The sequence below is a fragment of the Hevea brasiliensis genome, chromosome 3, assembly GCF_030052815.1.
Source record: "Hevea brasiliensis isolate MT/VB/25A 57/8 chromosome 3, ASM3005281v1, whole genome shotgun sequence".
Taxonomy (NCBI): Eukaryota; Viridiplantae; Streptophyta; class Magnoliopsida; order Malpighiales; family Euphorbiaceae; genus Hevea; species Hevea brasiliensis.
Window position 1 is genome coordinate 105,477,422 of NC_079495.1, and position 16,697 is coordinate 105,494,118.

Below are 16,697 nucleotides of genomic sequence, written 5' to 3' on the forward strand. Positions count from 1 at the left end.
TATTATTTTTTTGAACTTATTATTATTATTATTATTATTATTTTCCTTAAAATTCCCAATTTCAAAATCCAAAATCACAAAGTTTCCACTATCCACTTGCCACCAGGCTCATTTTTGCTGCTTCCACACCAAACAACGAGCGTGGAATTCGAAAGTGCCAGCTCACCACCTGTCGCTCATATGTTCGGGGAAGCAGCAAACTCCACTTGCTAGTTGAGTCGGCAGCTTCTCCATTATTGATAAAGACGTTATATTTATAGTTCAACAAGCTTTACTTTAAACAACACCCAATAATTGCATAGATTCATTTCAATTTTTATTATTTTTCAAATTAAACAAAAGAGACTTCCTTTTATTTATTTTTGATTTAAGAACGAAAGGCACCAGAGGAAAGAGTGTGTGTGTGTGTGTGTGCGGTTTTCTGGTCTCAATCGAGCTGATTTTTGAGAGATTGTTCATCTAATAACAGAATTCAAAAAACCCATTCAAACCCTTTGATTTTTTTTATTTGGTTTTGAGCTCCATAAAAGCTCTGTTTTTTTTTTTTCTTCATCGTGGTAAACGATTAGTTTTTAGGGTTTGGTTTTTGGGTCGGTGGGTTTGAATCTGTAGAGAAATGGGGAGTAGGAAGGAAGAAGAACGTAATGAGAAGATTATTAGAGGTCTCATGAAGCTGCCACCTAATCGTCGCTGCATCAACTGCAATAGCTTGGTAATTGCTCTTTATATTAGTGCAGATACTTTTAATGAGCTCTTTTTTTTTTTTTTGGTTTGCTTCTTGATTTTCTGGATAGTATAAGATTTTCTAGCAAAATTTTCTCAATGGGATTGGAGTAATATTCTGGCTGACGTTTTGTTTGCTGGAAGAACATGTGGAAAGAGGAAGTGAAAAGGGTCTTGAGAATTTGTTACTGGTGTTTTGGATTGCCAAAAATTTTCATTTTGGCTATAGAGAGTTAAGCATTTTAATTTTTGTTTTTCTTTTGCTCACAGGAATAGTAATGATTTGAGACTAACTTTATAAGACTTTTTTGTGCAGGGTCCACAGTATATTTGTACTAATTTCTGGACTTTCATTTGTATGACTTGTAGTGGGATACAGTGAGTATTTCCTTCTTGTTTGATGATTTCTCCTCTCTGTGTTTAATATCTATTTTCCTAATGTTGTTGCTTAATCAAATAATATATCAACTGAAATGCAGATGTATCTGGATTTGTATTTCATGGTATTAAGATTTTTTTTTTTTCTTTTGTAATTTTGCTACCATCTTGCGATGAAGTTCTTTAATGCTTAATAGTTAAAAATTGAATTAATTTTTCCATTTCATTTCAAACTGTACTGCCATCGCTAATTTTGGTTTGCTTGGCAAGGTCTATGTATTTCTTCCCTTCATTTTCTTATAATGTGTTCATGCTATTTTCCATCATACAGTCGTGAGTTCACTCATCGTGTAAAGTCTGTGTCCATGTCCAAATTCACATCCCAAGAAGTTGAAGCACTTCAAAATGGTGGTAATCAGGTACAGATAGTGCTACACTTTCATTGGCTTTGGAAACACTGGGATGCATGTCTTGCTGATGAAATATTAATTTTCCAGCGCGCAAGGGAAGTATACTTGAGGGATTGGGACCAACAAAGGCAGAGATTGCCTGATAACAGGTGCAAGATGTGTGATCTTTATCTTTTTTGCTTAGCATATGTATGACAAATATGGAACTTCTCTAATAATGTTTTCTTCCTGCAGCAATGTTGAAAAAGTGCGAGAATTTATAAAGACTGTCTATGTTGATAAAAAATATGCTGGTGGAAAGACCCATGACAAGCCTCCTAGGGATTTGCAGGTAATATATTATTGATACCTCCATATGGCAACGTTTTTATGGGAATTTACTGTCTTCTGCTTAATTTTAATTGTTGTTGTTTTATGGGAAAAATTGAAAGCTCATCTTGAATTTTTTTTCTTAAAAAGAATTCTGAGGATTTCTGTAAATGATTATTTTTCAGCAATATGTGTGCTGTTTTTGTTTTTGCCTTTTATTTTGTTATTTCCTTTTTGGCGGCAGGGGTTGGGATGAAACATATTATCTTGCCTGAGCTATTGGGATTTCCCGAAAATTCACATGTATAAAGGCACAGTCGAACAATTCTGACTGTGCCATTGATGTTTGTTCTTAATGTTCATTTAAACCGCAAATACTATCCTAATATGTGGTGTTCATCAATGAACTGACAGAGGCTTAGAAGCCATGAAGGTGAGACAAGGCGTGCAAGCTCTTATCATTCTTATTCTCAAAGCCCGCCCTATGATTTCCAATATGAAGATAGATGTTATGGAAAACAAACTGCTGTTCTCACACGGAAACCTGGTTCAGATCGAGGCCTTTATGTCGGGAAGATGTCTAGTTTTATTTGCAGTCCTACTCACTTAAATGAAAAAATGTTTGAGGACAGGTTTGCAAATGAGGGCTCTGTTTCTAGGGTTTCAGATTATTCTGCATCTAGTGGGTGTGATCTATTCAGTACAGAGTCCCCAAATTTTCAGAAGGACATGGGCTCTAGCAGTCCACCCATTCATACTCCAAGAGATAATTCTGGTGAAAATGCACCGCATCGAAAAATAGACCTATTTTCAGAGGAAAACATTGAGAGGGATGCAGAAGGGTTTCCACATCAGCAGGTCATATTTCTCATAACCTTGCACTGACAGAATGTGAATTTGTTTATTCAACAACTGTGTCGTGCTTTTTGCATAAGAAGACAATAACCCTGCCTGATCACTGTTGTTGTATACAATATGCAAGTGTTATGCATAATATAATCGAGTAACATTTCATTGTCATGCTAATTGAAAATTTTGCCTTAATTGAACTTTGCAACATCGAAATACCAAGTCTGCTTGTATTCTTATTTCTTCATTTGACACATTGACACAAAGTATGTACAGAAAGATACTGATGCAGATCCGTCTCCTAATCCTAGGGATTTTAGGTGACCACAAACCTGTTTTACAAAGAAATATAGAAATAAGAATCTATAGGGATTTGTGATTGTATATTCCTAATTGGATTAGGGTTCCTAATTAGATTGGGATTCTTAATTCCTAAATAGATTGGGATCCTTAATTCCTAATTAGATATTTAGAGTTGTAGAAACACTATATGTATAGACCTGTTGTTTTCATTATTTTTCAGACTTGCTATGACAATTTTATGAGATCAATAATATTTTGAGAATTAGTTCTCTTTTCCAAGGATTGGTCCTTGTTCCGTTCTTTATTCCACTTTGTTCTTGAAAGAGTTTTAGAAAGAAGAAAAAAGACTATGATTTTGAGGGTTAAAAATCTGTGTATTTCATTCAACCTCTACAGATATATATATACATGGTAGTATACTCCTATTAGACTTAGGAATTGTATTCCTATTATACTACCCAAGTTTAACAGATAACTTAAGCCTTAAGGATATAAGGGATATCTCAACAGTTCTACATCAGATACCCTATGCAAACAACATACTCATGTATGGATTGACATATGAAAGGTGCAGACAGGGTCCTTTTTTTTTTTTTTTTTTTTTTGAAGCTTCTAATTTTGTAGGCTTGGTGTATTGTCGATTGACAAATTGCCTGTGAATATTATGCAAAAGTGCCTTATTTGTTGGGAGTATTGTCACAGTGACACTCATGGAACTTTGTAACTGTTCTGTCCAATTTGTTTTAATAACTTTTTACTCAACTGATAAGTGATATCAATGATTCTTCTATTCAGAGAACCACATCTTTTGGAAGCATTGCATCATTTGATAGCAATTCTGCATCTGTCAAGTCATATAATTCTGGTAATTTACCAGATGCTGTCTCAGAGCCTGAGCAGGGCACAGGGACGCGCCAGGATAGGGTTCCTACTTCTCCACAGTTATCAGCTTCTGAGAGTTGTGGTAGCTTGGATCAGTTTAAGGCACCTGTTGTTCCAGAATCAGATGCTTCTGCATCTTCACCAACAATTGATTTATTTCAATTGCCAGCAGCATCACCGACATCATCTATCAATTTGCTTCAGGCACCATTAAATCCAGCTCCATCCTTGAATGCATGTCAAACTACCCAAACTTCTCCTCCTTCATCTCTTGATCTCTTTGGTGGGATTGTTCAGCAGCAGTCAGTTACTAGCTTGGACCAAAATTTACCAGAGTTGTCAGTCTCTAAGAATGACGGATGGGCAACTTTTCATTGTCAGCCCACAGCATCTGCTGGAAATCTTACGCCTTCAGTAACACTTTCAAGCATAGGTTCTTCAGCAAAGTTAGACCAGGTTTCATCCTTAGATACAGGCATGCAGTGGCCACCATTGCAGAATTCTATTGCCCAAGGGTCATCTGGTCCATGGAACAACAGTTTGCTCAATCTTCAAGCTTCCGATGACACAAGTAGTGCTCAGGTAAGTTTTCCCACACTGTACAATTTGTGCTTCTTTGGATCTTTTGTGTTGTGTTATAATCAAATATGGAACAGTGTTATTAGATGCATGGATGGTTTGATTAAATATTATTGCTGCTACTTAAGTCTTAAATTTTGAATCTGTACAGAAATGGAATGCTTTTGGCAATGTTATTACTCCCCTTCCTTTAGAGGGCACTAATCAAGGTTGTCAACCACATATAGCAGCGCAAATGCCTTCATCAGCTGCTGACCAGTATCTGGGACTGAAGGCTTTTGAGGTTGCATCTACCTCATAAAATCTTAAAGAAATTTCTTTCTTCAATTTGCACTCAAAATTTCGTTTTGCAGGACCCTAGTAATGATGGGATTCAAAGAGCTGCTCCATATGAAGGACTCTCCGGTTTGAATGGACTATTGGACATTGTCCTGGACCCTTCATATACTCCTCCACAGAATCCTTTGATGGTTTGTGCTCTTGCATCAGCCTTCTGCCTTTTGAGTTTAGTTAAGAGTAATTATCCAGTAATGAATCTCTTTCTTTTCACAGGAAGCACCTCAATCACACACAATCAGTCATAAATCAACTAACCCATTTGATCTTCCATATGATTCTGATTTGGAGCCAGGCAACATGGTATGTTAGAGATGTATGATTTGCTAACGAGTGGTTCATAGTGCATTATTTAAATAATTTGGCTCAATTTTTGTTCAAAATAATAGTTATACTATGTCATCTATATTGTGCTGTTCTTTAGTCCTGTAAGCTCTCTGTAACATAAATAGTTATGTGATAATAACTATTTTCAAGGTCAAAGGTTCAGGGTTGGAAGAGAGAGCAATCGCAGAGTCTCTCTACACCTTTTTTTTTATGTATAATTGTAAAACATTGCTAAGAAGGTGATTTTATAACTAAACTGTGCATTTGGCTATAGCATAGTTCCCCCACCCCCTCTCATCTTTTCTTGTGTAGTTTTACGTCCTTTAATGATTTGAATAGTTTCCTTATGTGTTGATCACATTTACTTCATCGATATACAAGTCAGGACTTAAAACCATGTAACAAATGAACAACTTTTCATTATGGGTTCTTACCTTTTATCACTTGGGCTAGTGCTGTGGACTGACTGTAAAGTCATATTCGTTTTCCTAATTAATGATGGCCAACTGTAGAACAAATAGGAAAAAGCACAAAGCTGTTATTTTGAAGAGGGTCGGAAACAGAAGACATGTGGATCCTGTTTGATGCTAGGAAATGAAGTGTCTGATTTCATTAGATGAAGACAGTTACATGATTAGATCAACTCAACTTGAGATTGATACCTAGGTACTGTAGTATGACTGTTTACTTTCAGCCATTGAGGTTCACTCGTGATAACAGGCTGCCAATCATATTTTAGACTTTGTTTTTATACTCTGGTAGTTGTATGGGACCTGTTTGATATGCTGGTGTAACACATTGGTTGATGGATACTTGCTTCCATGTGCCTACTGCTTTTATGAGACACTGGTGGAAAAGATTGACGTATAGCTTTTCAACCATGGCAAATTGGAGGGGAGAGATTATGGAAGTCATTGGAAGGGGTGGTCCACAAACCTTTGCTAGATTTATAACTTATAGCCTTCATGTGGCAAATGAAATGGCAACAGTTCTTCGATTATGATGAGATTGTGCTGTACCAAGGACTTCCCATACTTTACTTGGAGTGCTACGTTAAAGGAAGAATTTAAAAACTCAGTATTCTTTTAGTGTGTTCATGCTACCATGAAATTCCATGTCGAAGACTTGAAGAATAATCTTTGCCATGTTTGCTAGAAATGTATATTTGGACACAAATCTATATTTGGACACAAATCATGGTAATGATATGACATGTTATAGATTATGGATTCATTGTCCAATTACTTTATAATCGCTATTTATATGTTGGATATATATGTTAAGAAAAAGACGTGGATAATTGTTTTTAATTTCATCTTGGTGTATCATGTTGCAGTTCTTGGACATGAGCTCCTTCCAATCTGCACTGCCTAATCCTCACTTGCCATCACCCTTCCTTGGCGGTGTGACTGAACCATGGTTTCCTCAAGATTCAGCGACAACTTATATTCCAGCTGTACCACAAGGTTGATTTTTTTTATTGATTCTTGCAAGAGTAATTTTATGTTTTTGGTTTTTAGCTGTTGTAATTCAGGGCTGTTATTGCCAGAGCTATTTAGTTCCACAGCAAAATGCTTAGGTGGAAACTGTGGAAGCATTTAAAACATATCTGGTTTTTGCTTCATCCAATCTAACTCTCCTTTTTGCTATAGGTGGCTTGGCATATATGGCAGGACAAGCACCAAGTCCTCAATTAGCGTATGTTTTCTGAATTTGTCATTTTGTTGGAAGTGATAATAATAAAATTCCCTTAATTATCATACTTAGTTTCATTTTTCACTTAAAAGTTGCCTTTTTAACAGGAATGTCCAAGCACAAGGATCAGTTGCTTCTATGGGGGGGAATCCATTTGCTTAAAGGTTCAGCAATAAAAAATATTAATTGTTTTATGATTTTGGGTTCATTGAAGTTTTAAACGACTAATTGTAGTCAGTTGTTGAGTAGCACCCAGAGTTGTTGTTGTTGTTATTATTATTATTATTGAGTAATCATTTATGTTTGTATTCTTTATGAAAATAAAACCTTGTTATGTCCAACTCTGCTGGTTTGGAAGGCCACAAAATTTTTAGTGCAACGATTCACTTAGTCCTTGTGTTTGTATCATATTATTAGAACTGGCTGTGTATTATTGAACATAGCTGCAAAAAATGGAGGAAGTTGTATGGTCATTTATATTTGTTCAGTTGCAACGTCCAACGACTTTGTATGATAACATGAATTGTGGTAAATTGGCGACGTTCAGATGCCTGGGTATTCTGGTTCAATGATTTATCTCGTATGATCACTAAAAACTATCATATAGAAGCATGCATTGTATCAGTGAGATCATTACTTGACAATTCAAATTCAGAAAGGAATACCAAATTTCCAACTTCTTGAGGAATCAAACCAGAGTTTGTTTTCATAAAGGGATAAGCTGGTCAAGTTTCCAATGGAGAAAAGAATTGAACCTGGGAGATTATTGCTATTCAAAGCAAGTTTATTGAGAGAGAATTTCAACTTCCCAACTTCTCGAGGAATGGAGCCAGAAAGTTGATTGTCGTATACCTATGAAAGTAGGAATTGCACCTGTGAGAGCGTTGTATTGTAAACCAAGGTTAGTAATACAGTTTGGGTGAGTTGACGAATTAGTTTGGGTGGAGCAAAGAAGATAGGCTATGGGTTTATGAAGAGGAAAATAGGACCAAGGTTAGATGGGTGTACTGTGGCTCGAGCAAGCTGATGTGTGAAGAAATAGTAGCTGTCGGCGTTAGTGCCGAGCAAGAGATAATGGGGCAGTGAGAACAAGGGAGCTAGTGGAATTATTGGGTCCCTATTCGTAGGCGTGCGGGTGAGAAATAGTGTGTTAGTGTGAGCTGTGAGGTGAAGAGGGATGGTGAGCTGAATAAATGGGTCTGGAATTGGGGTTGCTGTGACAGAGTAAGATAGGTAAGAGAGAGATGAAGGTAAGGATGCAAATTTCTTGCAAAACGGCGAAGAGAGAGTGAAGATGGCGATGGGTCTGCTGAAGACGTCCAAAGAGAACCAGTTTACTAAGAAGTTTTCTTTAGGTGGGAATGAGAGAATGGGCGATGAAAATGGGTTTTGTTTGGGAGGGCTTTGAACAGTTGTGAAGATGCAAGAGAGCGATATATTAAAAAAAAAAAATTGATATGTTAAGCCACCAGATATTCCAAATACGGCAAATAATTTTAATTTTTAATAAATAGATAAAACTTATTTAAAAATATAATTTAATTTTTTAAAATTAAAAATTTGAATAAAATAAATAATTAATACAAAAGTTTAGATCTAAATCATGTGGCCAATTTTAAAAATTTATCCAATAGCATGCTTTATTTGATAAAAATTTCAATATTTTATAAAAGGGCATTTGGGCAAAGTCCTGGAAAGAGACACTCAACAGAAGAAAAAGGGGCAAGGCTCGTTTCTGCAACTCCAAGCCTCCCCCCTCAGGTCTCCCAAATGCCTTAAAATTCCCAATCCCGCCCCAAACACTTACCACTTGCTCGACGAAATTCCTCAACCAAAATCAAGCTAACCATGGAGTCGAGCATTTTGGAATCCATCGGAGTCGAGATAATAGGCGTGATGTCTCCAGTTTCAATTTGTATGTTTTTGGTTGTTCTCATTGTCTATTCCCTCTCCCCATCAAACCCTTTTTTGGTCGCTTCCTCAGCCCCGACGATCCGCACCGCTGCCAACCTCGTCTACCTCGAGAGCCCTTCCGATTCCGCTGCCCAGAAGCTGGAAGGCGCGCTACTCAATGCGCTGGTGTTTGTTATTCTCATTGCCGTCTCTACTTTTCTTCTTGTTCTCTTATACTATTATAATTTTACGAACTTCTTGAAGAATTACATGCGCTTCTCGGCCTTTTTCGTGTTAGGTACATTTCCTAATTCACCTATTTTTTGTAGCCCGCTAGCGTAAATTGTTATTTAATTTTACGTATGTTGCTTTTAGAATTTGCTGTTCTGGATTTCTTATAGTTTTTTTGGTACATTTTCTGATGATCATTGAGCCGTTGACTGTATTTTGTAGCTTTCTAATTTTAGTGTTGCATGTCTGTGTGTGCGTCATTGATTTACCTGCTTCCATTCGTTTATGTAGTTCTGATGCCTTCTGATTTTCTTGATCCGGGATATGTGATTTTTAGGTGGGGTGCGTGGTCTGATATTTGCTTTGATTATTCTGATTTTTTTGAGTAAATATTATACTGCTACTGAATTTCATTTTCTTTGGTTTTGTTATGACGTTAAACTGCATGTGGTATGGTTTTGCCTGAAAGACATTAGCTCCAAGTCCCACTTTCTGTTGCTTCATGACTTGCTTGACTAGGCTTAAGTTGTTCTTGGACTGATGATGGGCATTTTCATCCTATTACTCCTTATGGAGCCGTTTTCATGACAATTGAATTATATATTTTCGGGTTCTGCTGTCTTATCCAATTCATGGCTGTAGGAACCTTTTTTTTAATGTTGGCTTGATACTCTGGTCTGATTGTCTTATGCTAATTCTGCCTTTTGCATGCTCATCGACTCAATTTTGTGTATGCTGTTGTTTTTTAGTACATTTCAATTGTGTATATGTTGTTGTTGGTTAATATGTGTGTGTATCTGGCTAATTTCAGTGTGCATGGGCTTCAATACAAGTTTCTGTTACTTCTACTTTCATTGTTGGATTTTTTGAGTATTATTTTACAATTGGTGGTCATTGTTTAGCATTACTTTTATGTTCATTTTAACTTAGTCCTCTTGTTCTTTCCTAGGTACAATGGGGGGCTCAATTTTTTTGTCATTGATTCAGCATTTCTCAATTCCTGTTGATTCAATTACTTGTATTATTCTGTTATTTAATTTTACAATTGTGGGTGTATTATCGGTGTTTGCGGGTGGGATACCTATTTTTCTTAGGCAAGGATATATGGTAGCTTTAGGGATATTCGTGGCAGTTTGGTTTACCAAGTTACCAGAGTGGACTACATGGGTTTTGCTGGTGGCATTGGCAGTATATGATTTGGTGGCAGTTTTGGCACCTGGTGGGCCACTTAAGCTGCTGGTGGAGTTGGCTCAGACTCGAGATGAGGAACTTCCTGCACTGGTTTATGAGGCTCGGCCAGCAGTTTCACAAAATATGAATAATCATGGTCGGAGTTTGGACCTTTTGATTGGTGGAGTTTCAGATTCAGGGTTGGTGGAAATGCAAGCAATGTCAGATCACAATGTGAATCGAAATGAGAGTGAAAATTTTGTGAACTCTGAATATTCTGCCATTCCGGTGAGGAATTTTGGGAATATGGAAGGTGTAGGAAATAGAAATGATACAGAGAGGTCCCCATTAGTTGGTTTTTCTCGGGAAAGGCATTCTTCAAGTAGTGAATCATTGGAGTATTCAACTGTGGTTGGTAATCAGGGTTCTGAAACTGTTGTGGATGAGGAAAGGTCTCCTCTTGTTGATACACTGGGATTGGGGAACGGGAGGGAGCAGGTAAGAAGGGATGCTTCTGAAAATCCCATGGTTGCCATTAGAGGTATAAAACTTGGTCTTGGAGATTTTATTTTCTACAGTGTTCTTGTGGGCAGGGCTGCAATGTATGATCTTATGACAGTATATGCATGCTACCTTGCAATTGTTTCGGGACTTGGCTGCACTCTGATTTTGTTGTCAGTGTGCCGCCAAGCTTTACCAGCTCTCCCTATTTCAATAGCACTGGGTGTTGTCTTTTACTTCTTGACTCGTTTATTGATGGAACCTTTTATTGTTGGGATGGCAACAAATCTGATGATGTTTTGATCCTCTGTTAGTTGTAAGAGAGAGGAGGACATTTTTATGCTGTTAAAAGAAATACTGATGTCCTCAGATGCAAATTTTGTCTACGTTATGGTTAGTATTACTTACCAAATATCTTCTCACGTGCTCATACAAGTTTCTCACGGTCAAATTCTGTAATTCGCTAATGTAACAATGTGAAGATAATCCTAGTGCAACTTGACTGCCCTCTTGGGTTTAGCTTTATAGAATTTCGAGCATCTCATGCTGAAGCATATTTCGAATGCTTTGTTTGCATACTTTCTTATCGTGTTGAGATGTTGAAAAATACAAATGTGGAATTACATTTTACAAATTTCGAATACCGTGCACCTTGTGTGGTCACAAACAGATATGCAGTTGTGTTTGCTTCTGTTAGTGCTCTAAACTGCTGTCATACTCTATAAATTTGATTTTAAGATATGTTTGTATAGATGAGAATTTGAAATGAAGGGTAGTTTGAATTTGATGGTAGTTTTGGTGCTTATGATTTATACATTTCTTTCATTTAGATTTTTTTTTTTGTAATTTGTAACTGCAATTGCATTACCGACGCCCAAAGGGCAAAATACATACATTGGGCCTAAAAGAACATGCATATGTAGGAAGAAGGGCCGAAGTTCAGCTCAAAAACAAATCAAATACAAAGAAAAGCCTAGCCCAAAAATCCCACCCAGCAACCCTAGGAAGAAGATGAACCGAGTTGCTGCTCCTTTACCTTCAACAAGCTGGACCACCACAAGGAATGGGAGTCACCAACGTCTAAGAGTCTCAAAGACCCAAGCATTAAAGGAGCAGTAGATCCAACCACCTCCAGTAACAGACCTCTAAACTCCTCCAACTCAGATCAGTATGTCTGGTAGGAGAGTGATGTTGTAGAGCTACTTAGCAATCTCAATAACGTGTAGGAGAGTGATGCTGTAGAGCTCCTCAGCAATCTCAATCTCATGTAGTCTTCGGGGATCATCTTCGTAAACCTGAGACACCGACATCACGCATGCTGATTTCCCTCTCACTAGGGCAAAGGTAGTTTTTAGATCCAAGAACTAACAAATACAACCAAATCTTCGCAAACTCAACTTTGTTAGAATATTTGATCTTCTGCATGTTTCTCCCATCTTGAAGCTCCAAGATTAACAAGCCAAAAGCCCAAACCTACACTATCAACAACCAACTCGAGATGGGGAGGGAAGTCGACACCCTGTCGGAGCAAAAAGAGAGCCTTCCCCTTCCCTTTTGAAATAGAAGAGTTGAGAGCAAATTCTCTTCCTAGAATTCTAGAGAGAAATAGATTAGATGGTTCTCCCTTTACAGGTTAGATTATCTCAAAATTTGGAAGCTTGTATAGATGCATAGATTCTTTGCAATGTGTTGTCCTTGTTTGATTGTGTACTAGAATTTATGGGTGGCTATAATAATGATAAGCAAACTCTTACTTCTTGTTTATATTATTAGTTTGTTGCTTGTAATTTTATAATGGTGCAGTGGATGGAACATTTCTGCAAGCCAAAAAGGGTCTTCTGTTTTCACATTGTTTGGAATGGTTTTATGCAAGAATTTAATTTAATTTAATTTTTATTAAAAATTTTAATTTAAATAATTTTGTAACAATTCATGTATTTGGAATAAATTTCAAAATTATTATATTATTTTTTTTCTTATATGTAATGACTTGTACTATCTGCCATATAATAATAATAATAATAATAATAATAATAATAATAATAATAATTAATTAATTAATTTAAAATTATGGGAGAAACTCTCTTAATTCATAAAGAAAATCACAAGCAGTGACTAGTTTAGAGGGGAAAAACAAAAACAAAAACAAAACATTAAAAACAAACGCATCCAAACAGGTCTTAAACTCCATTCGCAAAGGAAAAACAAAAAAAAGCTCCTAAACGACGCGTTGGTGCCGTTAAAATCTTGCAAAAGTATAAAAATGAAACCCTAAAAATTCATTATGCAGAGAAGAAGACGAGCTATGGAGGCCAATCCTGGAAATCGGAATACGAAATTCCAAATTCAGCTTTAAAGATCTCTTTTGCATCTCTATCTCCTGCAGACGCCTCCACCGATTATCCACTTAGGACTCTCTCTGGTCTCATCTCCTCTTGTCAGACTTCCCTTCACCATCATCCCCGCGACGAACCCTACCATCAACACCTGCAGTTCAACCTCACCATTGGTCTAATCCACCCACAGAACCAGGTATCAAAAATTCACAATCAAAATCGATTTTTTTTTTTAAATTCAATTTAATGTATGTTGTTGAATATGAGTCTGGTTGTGGTTGTTGTTTAGGTTTCGGAGGGAGACGGAAAGGAAGGTGGTGGCACAGAGGAGGGCGGTGCTTAGTAAAGAGAGTGAAATTGTGGAGCGCCAGAGGAAGATAAAGGGAAAGAGAGACTCAATTGCGTCACAAGACTCAGAAAATGGGGGCATCCTCTACCGAATTGTCCATTTTATACAAGGTCGGGTAATCGATTGTAAATTATTTGTACCTGTTGTTTTTATAGTCATATACACATTGAGTGTCTCTGTGTGTGTGTGCATATGTGGATATTTAGCTGATATTAAGTAAATGCTATGGTCATGGAGGAATGTGGAGGTGCTTTTATCTTTATCTTTTGAATGTTATCAATTGCGATGGGTTCGCTCAGATTCTTTGATTTGCCAAATTTTCAAGATCCTTAAAAGAAGAGGAAAGCTCACAGAATAGATAAAGGGTTTGTACTTTGTAGGAAAGGAAAAGTCTAAATTATACATTATAAAAGTAGTAGTGTCATGGCGAAATGTTCCTATGTGCTAATTGCCATATGTGATGTAAGAATAGCTTAGCTGTTTTGCATTTCTTGCATTTTATTTGTGTTGAGAAATTTGCAAAATTCCTGGGTTTGGATGCCTTCTTGTAGCTTGCATTCTCATGGTTGGAATCCTGTGATTGTGTTTCAGGCAAGCTTCTGTGGCTTTGAATGTGTAGCAACCAGAGGTGGTTAGGGGTAGCAAAGGCAACTAGCGGAGCAATATGTACTTTCTTTTAATCACAGTTCATTCTCTTGAAATGGAGCTTAAGCTTTGCAAGCAACAAATACAGGCTTCAATAAGGCCTATGTAAGTATTGACGTCTCATTACGTCCAACAGTACTTGTGTATAAGAATATTTGTATTGCTCGTTAATTTTTATGGCAGAGGGATGAGAAGCAGAGGCTTGGGACTGCAAAGGAAGAGTTAGCATCCATGAATAATCACCCCTTAAGATTATACCTGGACCATTAATGTAACGAAAAATAAAAGAAGTTGAAAAGATGTGTTAAACTGTGAGGTACTAATTTCCTATTCTTTTCATATTCAGTAAAAGTCTTTTCCACTTATTACCGGAAAAAAAAAAAAGATAATAAATTTAGAGCATGTGGCTTCCCTTTCATTCTTCTCTTGCTAGCTCTTACCAGTGAAGTTCATGTATTGGCTTCACAATTTCCTCTAGTCGATCTTTCCCATTCGTCCTTGTCACAACCCAAGCCCAGTACTGGTCTAACAACTATGGATGGGTAGGCTTTGACTTATGTGGCCCAATGACCCTCGGTTGTTTCTTTTCCATATGTGGCCGAACATGGGACTTTAGATATCATACTCCTTCAAAATCAACTTGTCTTTGTTCTCACATGAGAGTCTGTGTCGATGAATTTGACTTCTGTTCGACAACTAATGCACCATCTACCCCAATCCATGTGGCTGTGCTAAACTAACACTAGTCAACTATGACTTTAGCCAGCTCTAATGAGATGATTTGTGGGGGACTGCAATTAACAATAGTTTCTTTCAGCACGTTGTTATGGAGAGCCATCGGAACCGCTAATATTTTATACCCATTCCATAGGATTAATTATTAAAAAGTGTAAAAATAAAAACTATTTATAAATTTAATGTGAATTTGAAACTATTTAAAAAAAAAAGTGTTTACTTGAAAAAATGCTATTGAAAAAAGAATTTTTTTAACACGCCAAATTAATATTTTTTTATAAGAAAGTATAATTATATGCTTTGAAAAAACGTTTTAGGAGCGAGTAGTTATATGCCTTTAAAAATATCGTTTCCAATGATATTTTTAGAAATACGTAACTTATGTTTTTTAAAATGTCTTTCCTAATGGCATTTTCAAAATTATATGATATAAATGATAAATTCAATTATTTTCCTTTTAATAAGTGTAATATATATATATATATATATATATATATATATATATATATATTTATTTATTTATTTATCTATTTATTTATTTACTTGAAAAAATGCTATTAAAAAAAGAGTTTTTTTAACAGGCCAAATTAATATTTTTTTGTAAGAAAGTATAGTTATATACTTTGAAAACGTCTTAGAAGCAAGTAGTTATATGCCTTTAAAAATATCGTTTCCAATGACATTTTTAGAAATATGTAACCTATGTTTTTTAAAATGTCTCTCCTAATGGCATTTTCAAAATTATATAATATAAATGATATATTCAATTATTTTTCTTTTAGTGAGTGCAATATATATATATATATATATATACACTTGAAAAAATGCTATTGAAAATAGAGTTTTTTTACCAGGCTAAATTAATATTTTTTTATAAGAAAGTACAATTGTATGCTTTGAAAACGTTTTAGAAGCAAGTAGTTATATGCCTTTAAAAATATCGTTTCCAATGACATTTTTAGAAACACATAACCTATGTTTTTTAAAATATCTCTCCTAATGGCATTTTCAAAATTATATGATATAAATGATATATTCAATTATTTTCCTTTTAATGAGTGTAATATATATATATATATATATATATATATATATATATATATATATATATATATATATATATATATATAACAACCCAAAAAAATTTAAAAATAATAATAATAATAATTAAATTAATTAATTAAAAAATTAAATTAAACATTTAAAAATTTAACATTTTTTTTTCAAGGAATGAATCTGGACAACATGTCTGTCTATGTTCATTTCCAGAATTAAAAAAAAAAAAAAAAACAGAACTAGCAGACCCCCCCCCCTTCTCTCCCTCACGCATCTCTCTTTCTCTCATCTCTTCTCTCCCTTTCTCTACACTTTTCGACCGGTGAGGGGTCAACCACCACTGACTGGAGACCAAACGGCTTCAGGCGACGCCGGTGAGCCACCAGCCGGCCGATAGCACCGTCAGACGCAGCGGCAAGAGAGGGAGAAGAGAGAGAAAACGCGCGCGCAGTGTGCAGCGGCTTTCCGACGCGATTCCGGTTTCATTCGACGTCTGGTCGAGGCGATTCAGGTGGCGTTGGAAAGCTTGTTCCGAGACCTTTCTTTTGATACCAATTTTGCAGCAAATGGAGGTCGGATGAGTGAGATATGGAAGAGAGAAGTTTCAGGTTTTTCAAGCTTTTTCGTCAGATCTAGGACCTATCCGACTATTGGATCGACGATCCGAGACCACCTATCGACTGAGGAAGAGGAGAGGAACATGATGATATGATCAAATCCGACAAATGTCACCGGCGACCGGCGGCCGGCCACCGTGCACAGTGGTTCCAGCGGGCTATGGAGATTATTCAACTTCCAGAGGCTTCCTCATAAATTTTTAGAATTTTTGAGGCATAGATAAACTTCAGGTAAGACTATTTTCATTATTTCTCTGTCTGTAGAGCATAAATACAGTGTTTCTTAAAAAGGAAAAATTGAAGAAAAATTCTAAAAAAAATATATGATGAAAGTAAAATTATTTGGAGATATTCTATGGTGTTTGTTGAATTT

At 36.1% G+C, this 16,697-nt stretch overlaps 2 protein-coding genes across 4 annotated transcripts; both read left to right on the plus strand.

Annotated features, from left to right (window-relative positions):
• Positions 1–264: 264 nt before the first annotated feature.
• On the plus strand, positions 265–7,181 carry LOC110668410 (probable ADP-ribosylation factor GTPase-activating protein AGD14). 3 transcript variants are annotated; one of them, XM_021829620.2, is made up of 13 exons: positions 268–712; positions 1,040–1,101; positions 1,433–1,520; positions 1,599–1,660; positions 1,746–1,842; positions 2,235–2,678; positions 3,768–4,436; positions 4,585–4,716; positions 4,787–4,903; positions 4,986–5,072; positions 6,433–6,562; positions 6,749–6,794; positions 6,899–7,181. In XM_021829620.2, exons 1-13 carry the CDS (start codon positions 617–619, stop codon positions 6,951–6,953), a joined length of 2,085 nt encoding a protein of 694 aa, XP_021685312.2. In that variant the 5' UTR covers positions 268–616; the 3' UTR covers positions 6,954–7,181. The 3 variants fall into 3 exon arrangements, with proteins under 3 accessions (XP_021685313.2, XP_021685312.2, XP_021685315.2); XM_021829621.2 differs by lacking the exon at positions 4,986–5,072 and having other exon boundaries at positions 265–712; XM_021829623.2 differs by lacking the exon at positions 1,040–1,101 and having other exon boundaries at positions 590–712.
• Positions 7,182–8,420: 1,239 nt separating this feature from the next.
• Positions 8,421–14,131, plus strand: LOC110668395 (presenilin-like protein At1g08700). Its single transcript, XM_058144414.1, has 4 exons — positions 8,421–8,982; positions 9,865–13,118; positions 13,212–13,381; positions 13,863–14,131. Exons 1-2 carry the CDS (start codon positions 8,640–8,642, stop codon positions 10,887–10,889), a joined length of 1,368 nt encoding a protein of 455 aa, XP_058000397.1. The 5' UTR covers positions 8,421–8,639; the 3' UTR covers positions 10,890–13,118; positions 13,212–13,381; positions 13,863–14,131.
• The last annotated feature ends 2,566 nt before the right edge of the window (positions 14,132–16,697 follow it).

Coding starts and splice junctions, on each gene's coding strand:
- LOC110668410 (XM_021829620.2), top strand. CDS start 617: ATGGGGAGTAGGAAGGAAGAAGAACGTAATGAGAAGATTATTAGAGGT. Junction 1,521..1,598: donor TTCAAAATGGTGGTAATCAG/GTACAGATAGTG, acceptor TTAATTTTCCAG/CGCGCAAGGGAAGTATACTT. Junction 6,563..6,748: donor TATTCCAGCTGTACCACAAG/GTTGATTTTTTT, acceptor TTTTTGCTATAG/GTGGCTTGGCATATATGGCA.
- LOC110668395 (XM_058144414.1), top strand. CDS start 8,640: ATGGAGTCGAGCATTTTGGAATCCATCGGAGTCGAGATAATAGGCGTG. Junction 8,983..9,864: donor CTCGGCCTTTTTCGTGTTAG/GTACATTTCCTA, acceptor GTTCTTTCCTAG/GTACAATGGGGGGCTCAATT.